At 39.7% G+C, this 12,836-nt stretch overlaps 2 protein-coding genes across 2 annotated transcripts in view; one reads left to right on the top strand and one right to left on the bottom strand.

Annotated features, from left to right (window-relative positions):
- The window catches only part of LOC142342638 (DNA-directed RNA polymerases I, II, and III subunit RPABC3-like), a 569,350-nt gene that overhangs the window by 294,570 nt on the left and 261,944 nt on the right, over positions 1 to 12,836 (top strand). The gene's annotated exons all lie outside the window — the stretch shown is intronic.
- LOC142342634 (putative peptidylglycine alpha-hydroxylating monooxygenase 1) lies at positions 8,804 to 10,849 on the bottom strand. Its single transcript, XM_075394059.1, has 5 exons — positions 10,384 to 10,849; positions 9,927 to 10,215; positions 9,686 to 9,850; positions 9,366 to 9,530; positions 8,804 to 9,177 (listed from the first exon to the last, which is right to left on the bottom strand). Exons 1-5 carry the CDS (start codon positions 10,676 to 10,678, stop codon positions 8,931 to 8,933), a joined length of 1,161 nt encoding a protein of 386 aa, XP_075250174.1. The 5' UTR covers positions 10,679 to 10,849; the 3' UTR covers positions 8,804 to 8,930.

Here is a 12,836-nt window from a genome sequence, read left to right as displayed (position 1 = left end):
TGCCACGCGCCTTTTTTGTTTTCAAATTCTTGTGTTCTGAATCAAATTTTTTAGTTTACAACAATTATGACAATTTTGCGGTCAATATTTAGCGCCAATGTAAGAATATTATGGATGTCAATAACAAATGGTCTTTTCTGTTAGTGATCTTATGATCTTCAGTGATATGATTGTGTTCATTCTATCAATTTTTCATTCTCAATTCTTTCCAATTAATTTTTTGGATCTTTTCCATTTGGGCTCCACGCCAGCTTAGTAGGCGCTTATTTTTTGCACCCCCCAGAGGCACGTGCCATATCTTTACTTAAATAATTACTATGTAATAGCATGTGCTCCGTAACTGGGGGCGCATAACGTACTGTGGGGACAGAAAAAGATCCAAACTTTATTTGCAACTCTGTAAAGTCTACTTCATTTCGCGGGTGCATTATTCGAAATCGGATAACTTAAAAAGCAATTTGTTTCGCGAGGCTACATGTGCTGACAATAACACAACTCAATACCGTTTTCTCTCGCCAAATCCTGCGCCAAGCCATGTTTTTGTTTTATTGAAAATCGTGTCATTTGCATAAATATTCTCGGCTGCTAATAATTGTTTCTCAACAGGTAGTTTAGGTGTTGTCTGTGCAAGTCAGCAGAATTTTTATACTTTTGTCGTAAGGTTTCCAGCTGGGGTTTGGCTAGCGCCTAAAACTGTCAAAATTTCCAAAGATTTTTTTGTGATTCTTCTTGTTGTAGGGATTGAAGTGTTGTTTCCAAAAACGACGCTCTCACGGCTGTTAGTAAACTTCACTATCACGGATTAGTAAACTTCACAATCACAATTTTTCTATCAAAACTGATTAATGGTCCACACTAATTCAAACCAGTTCAATCTATCCATAGGTATCCAACACACATTCTATTAGGATGATAATTGCATAATTAATAAGCTCTGCTCCCCCATCAGCTAAGCTACTGGCCAGAAACTTATTCCCACACAAAACAATTTTGGTTAACTCTTGGCTTTTTCAGTCACTGCAACTGAGAAATAATGTTCTTTCAAAAAGAAATCACACGATAACTACAATTTTCTCTAATTGAGAACCACCTGACCTTTATTTCACAGAGTTGACTGACGAACCACGGTTTTTCAGCCTCGTTAGTCTCCCTCTGAGCGTTTTTCTTGTGCTTAAGGGTACTCAAACTTTACTTTTAGAACATTTTGACGCAGTGTATATCTATAATACTAGGCGTAGAATGATGACCACGTGCTGTAGTTTATCTCAATTATAAATTTGTTCAATATGACCGGAAAGCCTTGGACAACTCGCTTTCAAAATTTCACAATACAACAAAAGCCATGTTCCATGTTCAACAGTTCTTATACAAGAACAAGTGTTCTGTTTCTATACTTTCTTGGTTACTGATACTTCTTTCATTTAGCTGATGCATAATTTTGCACACCTGTAGACTAGCAATGATACTTAGAACTTTCCGCCTTTTTCTTTGTACAATATTTGTCAGCAATGATACTGTGGTACAATAGTACATTTTTAGTTTGAGGTTATTGTTTGGTGCAGCTAAATGGGTTCATTTTATGTTTAACTTAATTTAGTTCATTTCATCTACCTTTAATTTGTTCATTCATTTAGTTTTAATTTTGAAGATCGAATCTTATGATTTCATACTTGTAAGTTTGTTTACATCCTGTGCATGATCTTTTGTCTGTTCACATTGTCTCGTGATTGTAAGTTGCCGCATTTAGTAATGTAACCTTATGAACAAATTGTTATTCAGTTTTGTTAATTTTGTCTAATTTCCTTCTTCTCAATTTCGTAATTCAAAATAGTTACTCTCCCTCTTAACTAGAATCCGATTCGCCAAAGTCTTAATTCAGACGTATCAAAAGTTTGGTATCTTTCGCTGAGCGAAATACTCTATAAAAAATTGAAAGCGATTTCGCTCCACCGAATCGACTTAAATTCTGTAACTCGAATAATTAATTCTAAAGCAACAAATAAAAGCACTAAACCGCTCCGCCAAATCACCCTTAATTGGCCGCTGTAGAGAAAACTAATTGGTACCACGAAACAACTCATTCCTACAGATTGTAAATCTGTACGACATGGCGCAGTCAGCTCGAGAATCGAGAAAAACACCGTTGTCGATAGAGCCATTTTGGGAACGACCAACTTCAGACCCACCAATCAGATGGGAGAAATGGAGAATTCAAGTAAAACTAGCGAATCTCGCTCGCGAGAATAACACTATAGACACATTGCTACAACCCAAACCATCGACAGTTCGTCTGCCAGCGGAACCGAAGTACGAGATGCCGATTGACGACACAACCGAGGAAGCAGAGAGAGAGCGTAGAATAAGAAACAACCCGTTGAAGTTGCAATGGGAACTAAAATGTCAAAAGATAACAGAAGCGGGAATACTATGCGGGGAACGTCCATGGAATTTGTGTGACCAAAACTGCGTATCTCTTTTGTACCTAAGTATTGGTACTGAAGGAAGACGATTACTAACACAAAAATTCCCGCACGACAATATTTACGATTTGACTACCCTCAAACACTGGGAAATGATGGAGAATGCCTTTATCCGCCCAAGAAACATCACATTTGATCGATATGTGTTCTTCTTTCGGAAGCAAAAGAAGGGCGAAACTGTAGAGCAATTCTACAGCATCTTGAAAGAATTGGCTGAAAGTTGCGACTTTGAAAACCGTGAAGAAGCAATCATCAGGTACATTTTCATCACTAACATGCTGGAGGATGACATTCAGCGAGAGCTCCCACGGGATACAGTTGAACCAGAAAGGGCACTCAGCATAGCAGTCAAAATGGAAATGGGTAATCAGAATCAGCAAAGAATTTCATCTAATAACGGAGCAACTGGTAGTACGGTGAACGCAATACAACGATTCAATCGATTTCGCGGCGCGGGTGTACGTGGAACTCAATCAAGCAGAGCAGTCACCAACCGTGTATCCGTTGGACAATGTCGTGGTTGTGGTCAAATCTGGACACCTACACATCGTCAGGTTTGCCCCGCAATGGGTAAGAAATGTAACCACTGTGGTTTGCAAAACCATTTTGCTAAGGTATGTCGTGGAAGACTTAATAATACAAGAAACACTCAACAAACCAATCGCATTAACACTGTAGAAACGGCTGAAACATCTAATCAAAATTCTAGTCAGGAAAGTCAGAACGTCAATTATATCAATTATAATGAGCAAATCAACTCAGACTATGATTCTTCGGATGATAATTACGTTTCAACAGTTGAAAATATGAGTTCACCAAATTTAGCACTGAAAAAATTGTCAATAACGATCGGAAAAACAAACTGTGATTTACTTCTCAACTCCGGTAGTGGTTGTACCATTATTAATATGTCACTTGCAAGAGAAATAATGCTCAATTGTGCTCAATCACAATGGTCGGAGAAAAGACCATTGGAATTGAAGTCATTTTCTAACGATATCGTTCAACCCCTCGGCACTTTGAAAACGCCGGTAAAATGTAATGATTGGAGCATTCAGAAAGCAAAAAAAAACAGTTGTAGCCGATAGGTTTCGACCAAAATTAGGACGAGACCTTTTTGATCAGTTAGGCATCACAATTTCTCAGAACCCTTGTCCGCAAACAGAGGTTGACAATATAGATCCACCTTATTCAATAAAGAAATCACTGGCAATGGAGTTTCCTGATGTGATATCCCGAATTGGAAAATCAAAAAATCACACGGTCAATTCAAAATTCCACAAAAATTATCGAGTAATACATCAAAAAGGACGAAAAGTGCAGATACACCTTCAACCAAAAGTGAAAATTGAATTAGAAAAACTGTTAAATGAAGGACATATCGAAAAGTTAAACAACTGTTCTGATCAATTTTTCATATCTCCGATTGTCATTACGGTAAAAAAAAGGACAAATCAATCAAAATAGCACTCGATTCAAAAATCCTAAACAAAGCTATTCATAAAAACAAGTATCAAATGCCCAATATAGATTCGCTAATTCAAACAAATTCGCAAACACTTTTAACGGCGCCGCAGGAGACTGCTTATTTCACGACTCTTGATTTGCAATACGCTTATAGTCAACTAAAGTTACACAGTGATACGGCCCGCCATTGTAACTTTAATATTGTTAGCGGAGATATGACCGGCACATATCGATTTAAAACTGGATTTTACGGTTTAACGGATATGCCAGCTGAATTCCAAAAAGCTATTGATTGTACTCTTGCCGGTTTGGAAAATACTTTCTGTTTCTTAGATGATATTTTGATCGTTAGCAGAGGTGGAATCGAAAAACATTTAGACTTGGTACGAAAATGCCTAATAAAACTGGATCTAGAAAACTTACGCATAAATCTTGCAAAATGTCATTTCGCGAAAGAAACGATTGAATGGCTCGGTCATAACATTACACAATCATGTGTAACCCCACTTTCAAGTAAAACGGATGCAATTGGAAAATTATCGGCACCAACTAATCTTAAAAAACTTCGCTCTTTTATGGGTTCTGTACACCATTTAGGAAAATTTGTCCCGAATTTGTCACAATTATGTTACCCCCTGCGACCATTGCTTAATAAAAATTCAAAATTTCTTTGGACGGAAGAGCACGATAAACAGTTTTCTCTAATAAAAGAACAAATTACGGAAACCACTGAAAATAAACATTTCAACCCGGAATTAGAAACACGAATTAAATGTGACGCCTCGCGTAAAGGATTGGGATGTGCATTGGAACAACGAACACCTAATGGGTGGCATACAGTAGCACTCGAGTCACGATTTTTGAACTCTGTTGAAGACAGATATAGTATAAACGAACTAGAACTTCTGGGTGTTGTTTGGTCCGTGGAACATTTTAAGTATTATTTATACGGCAAACCTTTTACTGTGATAACTGATCATAGAGCACTTCTCTCAAGTATGAGAGAAAATAGATCTAACAGATCATCTAATAGTAGACTGACACGTTGGGTAGATCGTTTACTACCATTTGACTTCTCGATTGATCACCTTCCGGGCACAAAAATGGGATTAGTGGATTATATATCTCGCGACCCGCATCAACAAGCTGCTAATATATTTGCATATGACGAGCAATTTATTGTAGCTAAATTGGATGTAATTAAACGTAGTGCGAAACGCTTCTTATTAAATGCCGAAAATTACGTCGATTTCGCAGCGCGAAATCAATCTACAAAACGCGTCGTAAATAATTCAAATTCCATTAATAACTTATGCAGTGAATTCGCACCGCGAAATCCAGAACATTCTACAAGCACGCAAATTGACGACTCAATTAGCGAATTAACAATCAATAATTTAAATTCCATCCCCAAAATCGAGACAACTAACATTCCTCACTCGCTTTTTGCCCTAAACCGACCCACTGAACAGTCACTCTCTAATTTATATCACTTTCAACAAATCGCAACGAAATTCAAGAACGTCTACATGATGTCCCAATCAACTTCCGATGATGAAACGCTGATGACAGTTAAACAATCGACCCCATCGAGGGTACGTTTTGCAGAAGAGGGACCTTCAACGGTCCAAGCAGCACCCGTGACTCCAATAACACCCACTACAGATACAACAGCCACTTCGCCATCAGTAGACGATTTGTACCTGGACCCATTCAACTTCGCGCTCTCCAAGATGTAGACAAATATCCCCTTACATTCATTCCTTCTGGAAAGACATGCATGTAAAGAACGGGTGTGTCTGCATAGATGACAGAATTGCTCTTCCCCATGCGATCAAAGATGCCTATGTAGACGCCATCCACGCAACTCATCCTGGCACATGGGGAATGACTGATATGGCAACACACGCGTGGTGGCCATATATGCACAGGGACATAGCTACCAAAACAGCAAAGTGCAACCCCTGTGTCAAGATTGGTAAAAAATTAAAACCTATTATACCAGCAAATAAATGGGCACCATTAAACTTATGTAAAATTCCTAATGAAGAAATTCAAATTGATTTTGGAGGACCCATCTATAATGAAAAAAATCAAAAGATTTATTTTCTTGCATGTATTGATCGATTTTCGAAATTCCCAACAGCAGAAGTATTTGATAGAGCTAATGGAGATAATATTTTAAAATTTCTTCAAGAATATGTTTTGCTACACGGTATACCGCGTGCAATTAGATTGGATCAAGCTAGATGTCAAACGGGGCAACAAATTAAAACACTTTGTAATCAAAATAACATACAGCTAATCGAGGCGCCAATTCAAGACAACAGAGCAATTGGTCTGGTTGAAAGACTCATTCGAACAATCAAGAATCGCTTAGCCTGTATTAAAACGGCGGCGCAAAATCAATTTAATGTGAAAGCATCAATAAATTCAATAATTTATCAGCTACAAATATGTCGTCAAAAGACTATTAACATATCACCATTTGAGGCACATTTTGGCAGAAAAGCGAATTAACCATTAAGCAATATAACGACTAAACCAGACCCAAAATGTTTAACTTACAATAACATTCTAAACAAACATTTAGATTTGGAGACTGTCAGATGGGACCAGCTTATCACAGACGAAAACTGGAACAATGATGAGCGAAGTGACATTGCAATAGAGGTGAACAAGGACAAACTGGGCAAAGAGGCGATGAAACGACAAAAAGAGGACCCAAACAAGGAATCGAGATTAATTTCTCATCCAGATGTCGGCCAATCGATACCCAGAACAGAAACATCACTGGAGGTAAAATTGGCTAAAAAGAGACCACGCACAAAAAGATCAAAGAAAAGTCTCGACGGTTTATATGACGTCCTAGCACCAGGATCGTCAGTAATTAAAACAAATGAACATACTTCTGTAATTAAAGAACCGGGCAAGAGAGATGTAACAATCAGGAACTCAAAGTTTGGGACGAAGGCGGAACGTGACACAGAACTGCAGGTATACGCTAACCGACGGCCAAAACTTCCCACGGGCAAAACAACTGAGGAACTCATAAACCACCATGCAAAGGAATCCAGGAAAAAGTTAGGAGGGAAACGAATGAAACATAGAAAAGTGGCAGATGACGTCAGTACAGTGTCGTCAATTCACTCCAAATGTTACACGTGCCCTCCGAGTAAGAATGCCAACAAAGCACAAAAGACAACTGTCAACGGCGCCGCCAAATCAACCTACCGAATCGAGTAACGATCTCGCGGTGCCAATGGAATTACCAACTACAAGCATTGTTATCGCGGAGCCACCAAGCAGGCCAAAGAGAAAAGCAGCTACAAAAGCATCAGTAGCATTACTTCCCTCAAAAAGAAAACGCTCCGCATTATCGACCACAGAATCGGATGAATCTGTTGACTTCAATTCAAACTTTCCCTCCCACAACCTCAAGTACTGGAGCAATTGGGAAACAAAGAAGACGACAAAACATCAAGAAACAACAAATTGAAAATAAATCAATAATCTCGGCCAACAAACTGCTGCAGCACAGTCTAATCAAGAGGAGTCTAACTTTACAGTCGGCCCATGCTCTCCAACAACCTCATACCCAACTCAATTCTACGTATCTCCCAATTACGAAGAACCAGAGTTGTCCATGACAGTTGGCGAGGCGGAGAGATATTACGAAAGTGAAAGTGATTAAAGTGCATTTAAGATTATTAATTTTCTGATAAATAACATGTTATTTATTTTCGCCAAGGGTGAAATGTGGTACAATAGTACATTTTTAGTTTTTGAGGTTATTGTTTGGTGCAGCTAAATTGGTTCATTTTATGTTTAAACTTATGAACCTTATGAACAAATTGTTCAGTTTTGTTAATTTTGTCTAATTTCATTCTTCTCAATTTCGTAATTCAAAATAGTTGACTCTCTCTTAACTAGAATCCGATTCGCCAAATCACCCTTAATTGGCCGCTGTAGAGAAAGCTAATTGGTACCACGAAACAACTCATTCCTACAGTTTGTAAATCTGTACGACAGATACTTTGAAACTAAAGGATAACTAATTTTCTTTTACCAAATCGAAGCAAAAAAATCAATGATCTTTTGCATTTTTGCCCGCCCCCAGTACGTTTTACGCCCCAAGTTACAGAGCAGTTGCCAATACAGTTAATTTTTCTAAAGATATGGCACGTGTCTCGGTGGGGCTGCGGGCTCAAACAAAAAAGATCCCAAATTCAGTTTTCTCTCTTGTAAACAAAGTTTTCCTTGCGTCAACAATTGTCCAAGGAGTCACCAGCTAAAGGTTCAGGGCGATCGGGCGGTGGAAAAGGTTTGCGGGGGTTGGTGAATATTGAGACGCTTATTTACAACAGATTAGGTTTCTTACCTTTTTTTGGTACTTAAAAGTATAATTAACAAATCCTTTCCAAGCTGTTTCAATTAGACCCATTGATTTGATGACATCGATAACTGGATCAGTCTGACATCTACGAAGAAATTGCTACTTAGACAATACCAGCATACAGTTTTTCGGATTTCAACAAACATGCTGTTAGTAAATTGAAATGATAAATTGCAGACGACTGGATCTTGTATTTGCAAGAGAAATTTTGTATAGATCTTGGAGTTGGATGAATTTACTAGCAGTTAGTGCTGGCGTATGCTGGTTAGTTTAGTAGCAATATTTCGTACATGTGGGCTAGTAACAGGTTCAAGAATAAAGGCAAGATTTCCAGTTGGGAAAATTACTAAATTACTCGGTATGGAACAGGCCATACATTTTTATCGTTTCTATTGATTTTCTTGCAAGATCGTGCCCATGCGGTTGTTGAGCAAATGAAGTAAATGATCAAGGTAAAAAGTGATTGTGAATTTTTATTGTGAATGCAAAAAAGCAAAGCAGCAAAATAATTATTGAATGGACGCAAACAAAAAGCAAACAAAATGAGTTCAGCTCAAAGTTTTCAGTTTAACACAATTGACCAGGGATCAGTTCACTTTCTTGAGTGACACTTCTTCAACCCACTTGGGGATATCTCCCAGATAATCACTCATGTCAGTTATTCTGATGGGCGAAAAGGCTACACAGAAGTTCTCCCAAAATCTCTCTTCTGATGTCTCATTCGCATGTGCCACTGGTCTCTCCATGTAATACATGATATGGAATCGGCACATTTCCCTTTCTCTTCTGCTGGCGAGCATAATAGTCTCGTTTGTCGGGTTATCGTATTGGCATCTGTCAACAAAGTTACAAATGTATCATTAATGTTGTGTATCATCATGTTAGTGTATCATGTATCATCATGTGTTGCTGTACCTGTCTACCACCACCAGTACCAACCCCCCCCCCGCTCCACCGACCACCTAACCGCAGGCCCAAGCCAATTCCTTGGAGGTGTTTAGAGAGCTGTTGCTATAACTAACCTGGCTATAAGGCAGTCATCAGGTCTGATCTGGAGCGGGTTGCTGATCGGATAGTAGCGCTGCTCCTCCTGAGGACTTCTCGATCCAATCAACGTCCATTCTTGATTCACAGACCCTCGCAACCGAAATCCACTTATCAGGACACCTCTGGAGTGTGCATGCACTCTGAAACCAAATGTCTTCCGTGTTGTCGGATCAATTAATTGTCCTACCCCTTCCCTTACAAATTTCATGCGCCAAGGTATTCACGCCGATAAAAACACATTTTTACGCCAATTTTTTGTTTTTGTAATCGGGGCAATCGTTTTTTGTGTGCTTACCTGTACGCGAAAGCAATGACGGAGGTGTGCCTGTGCATGGAAGTGGGGTCGCAGACCACATCTAGCACGTTCTCATTCTCTGGCATATCTGAATTCGGGCGCAAAACTCCATCGTTGATCAACAGCATGACCCCTGCTTCGTACCTCGTTGGTTCCGTCTGATATCTGTGCGAAAAATTCACATATTCACATGACATGTTGTTCATATGATGGCTTAGAACGAATTGGTTGGCCAACTTACAAGTAGGTGATTCCAGGAAGATCGTCATCACCGTACACTGTCATACCACCTGAGAAGTAATACATAGAGTTGCCGTAATAGACCTTCACGACAAGATAGGGGTACTTGGTACCCTCCCCCACTTCAAAGGAAACACCCTGGGGTAGCTTCAGTGGGGTTCCAACTTCATCCCCTTGCTCGTCACCGAACTCGTATAGCACCAAACCATCATACTCGGGGTGACACACAGCGTAGTGTTCGTGATCACGGTCGAATAGGGAGGCTGACATTTCACCACATGGCCAAACTGTATACGAGGAATAAGATTCAACCTGTTTTAACTTATTGTCCAAGCTAGATCTTACGGTTCTTTCATGATTCTTAACCCCCCCCCCCCCCCCATAATAGGCTCATGCTCTGCCTACTAACAAGCTCAGCTTGAGGCACTGTTTGTCAGTTTTTTTGAATCTCATTCCTGCTCCATGCTCTTCCACTGTTGGCCTAGGACACGCATGCAAGGAAGACTTGTGGTTCGCTCCCCAGCTCTTCACGGGTGCAATTTCTGTCAGGTACCTTCTCTCCTCGATCCGCTCCGCTCTGCATAGATAATGGTCCCCGTACTTCACTCCAGGCTTATCGAGCTTTAATCTTATCGAGCTATTTTTCTTTTCTGGCAATTGTCTATTCTCCTCACTTGTTCCACTCGCTGGTTTAGAAATCCCTATATCAATTAAATTAATGACAATTATCATAGTTAGTATCTTGGTCCACATTGTTATGCTCTTGGTATTCAAAACGTATCTATTATCTATTCAATATGTATTCAAGAAATATCTATTCAATAACAGATTCAGTTGATGTACACAAAAATTGTTGCTCTTGGTATTCAATTACAGAAATATCTATTCTATACAATACAAAATCAGGTGATAATCACAAACAATATTGTGCACAAAGAATGAGTTTATAGGCCGATTTACCCGCCTAAAAACAGTTCATGTGTGAACGAAAGTCAAATAAATCGTTCCCTCCGGGTGTTCTGACTGCTGAAGTCATCGCAGGCAAGAATCAGATGTCAGAAATGCAGAAGCTGATAAGAAATTTGTGTGAATGGAGCAATAAATTCTTCATGAAAAGACGCTAACTGGAACAAACACTGATTAGGTTCAAATAGTTCTAGAGAATTTCCGAATCTATTCTGCCCCCATGCGTTTTTATACCCCCAATTACAATTTATGGATCTTTTCCGTCCCCCCCCCCCCCCCCCCCCCCCACCACCAGCTTATTGGCTGCATCTTATTTGCCTCCCCCAGACGTACGCGCAATATTTTTACATTATGATTTACGCGCAATATTTTTACATTATGGGGGGGGGGGTGGTATAATGTACTGGGGGGGGGGGGCACAAACGGAGAAGATCCCAATTTATATATTGTTTTAGCAAGTTACTATAACTGAACTAACGGGGATTGGAATCATTTCCATTCTTTCTCCGCTTTTTAGTTGGTGCATGTTATTTTTGGAGCTGAACGTAACCCCCTCCCCCCCCTGTGGACGTTCTATTTTCACATAATAAAAGCTATATAATAGCTATCCAATTACCCAAAACGTTTACCCAAAATTTTCGGGTTTTCCCCATGTTAGTCCCCCTTGCAATAATAGCACATCTAAGCTGGGTTTGGTTCTGTAATGAGTGATACCTTAATTATGTGTTGTCATATAACAGGGTACAATTTAAAAAATAGCTCCTGCACCTTGGATGCGTTAAATTCTACGCCCACTAAGCTGAGGGGGTGGAATTATAATTAATCGGGCTGAGCAATGAAACTTTGTCCTCGCTCAATTTGTATAGCCCCCCTTCCACGATACTTGTTTGGGCTTTCAGCAGTGGGGTCTTTCCCACTATAGACCCCCCCCCCCTTAGCTGTCATATAACGTATACCCCCTCCCCAAACATGGTACTTATACCATTATGGGGGGCTATGATGATTGATTGGGGTCTTTCCCATTAAAGCCCCCCCCCCCCCCCAGCTTAGTGGGTCAGATAACCTTTAGCCCCCACCCCCCCCCCCCCCAATCATGGTAAACATACCATAATGGGGGGGGGGGCTATATTTTCAGGGGGGGTATATTTTCAGGGGAGGGGGGCTATAATGGGAAAGACCCGATGATTGGGGTTAGAAAATTGCCTTTGAACTTTCGATGTCCTCACTTCAATGACAGTGTTTTTGCGTATATTGAGTCCCATAAAGTTGCAACGCTATCGAACGTTTCAAATGTCAAAGTTCACATTTATAGCGCGTACCATAAAGTTGAAATAAGCGAACGTTTCAAAAGCCACAGGTTAGAGTTCAAAGGTCAACGTTCAAATTTAAAAAGTAGAAAAAATTGATGAATGAAAAATTAATGGAGAAAACTTTGACATTCAAATGAGCACATTGATGCTCAATTGCACGTTTTTGGCGTTTTTTGAACGTTCGCTTATTTCAACTTTATGGGACAGATTATAAGTCCCACAAAGTTGCAACGCAAGCAAACGTTCGAAAAACTCCAGACATGCAAATGAACATCAAAATGCTGATAGCTACATGTCATAAATTTGTGACATTTTAATCTTTGAAACGACCGATAGCTTTGCAACTTTGTGGGACTGACTATATAATCTGTTTTAATCGACATTTTTGAATTTGAACTTCAACCGCTGAACTCTGTTCACTTCAGTTAATTTTGAATCTTTCCATTTACGCCCAACCACCCCAGCTTAGTGGGTGTGCCGATTAATTACAACTCCGAAGCTCACGTGCCATATTTTACATAACCATTTATTGGCTTGTACTCTGTTACTGGGGTGCATATCGTAATGGGAGGGGGCGAAAACGGACATATCCAAATTTTGAAGCGTTCGCTTCAATTTTGTGGGACACGCTCAAG

Source organism: Convolutriloba macropyga, chromosome 7, assembly GCF_964194025.1.
Source record: "Convolutriloba macropyga chromosome 7, txConMacr16.3, whole genome shotgun sequence".
Lineage (NCBI taxonomy): Eukaryota > Metazoa > Xenacoelomorpha > Acoela > Convolutidae > Convolutriloba > Convolutriloba macropyga.
The sequence above is the reverse complement of the archived record's forward strand: the minus strand, read 5'-3'. Positions and strand labels throughout refer to the sequence as shown.

Coding starts and splice junctions, on each gene's coding strand:
- LOC142342634 (XM_075394059.1), bottom strand. CDS start 10,678: ATGTGGACCAAGATACTAACTATGATAATTGTCATTAATTTAATTGAT. Junction 9,851..9,926: donor CTTCCTGGAATCACCTACTT/GTAAGTTGGCCA, acceptor TTTTTCGCACAG/ATATCAGACGGAACCAACGA. Junction 9,178..9,365: donor GATGACTGCCTTATAGCCAG/GTTAGTTATAGC, acceptor CTTTGTTGACAG/ATGCCAATACGATAACCCGA.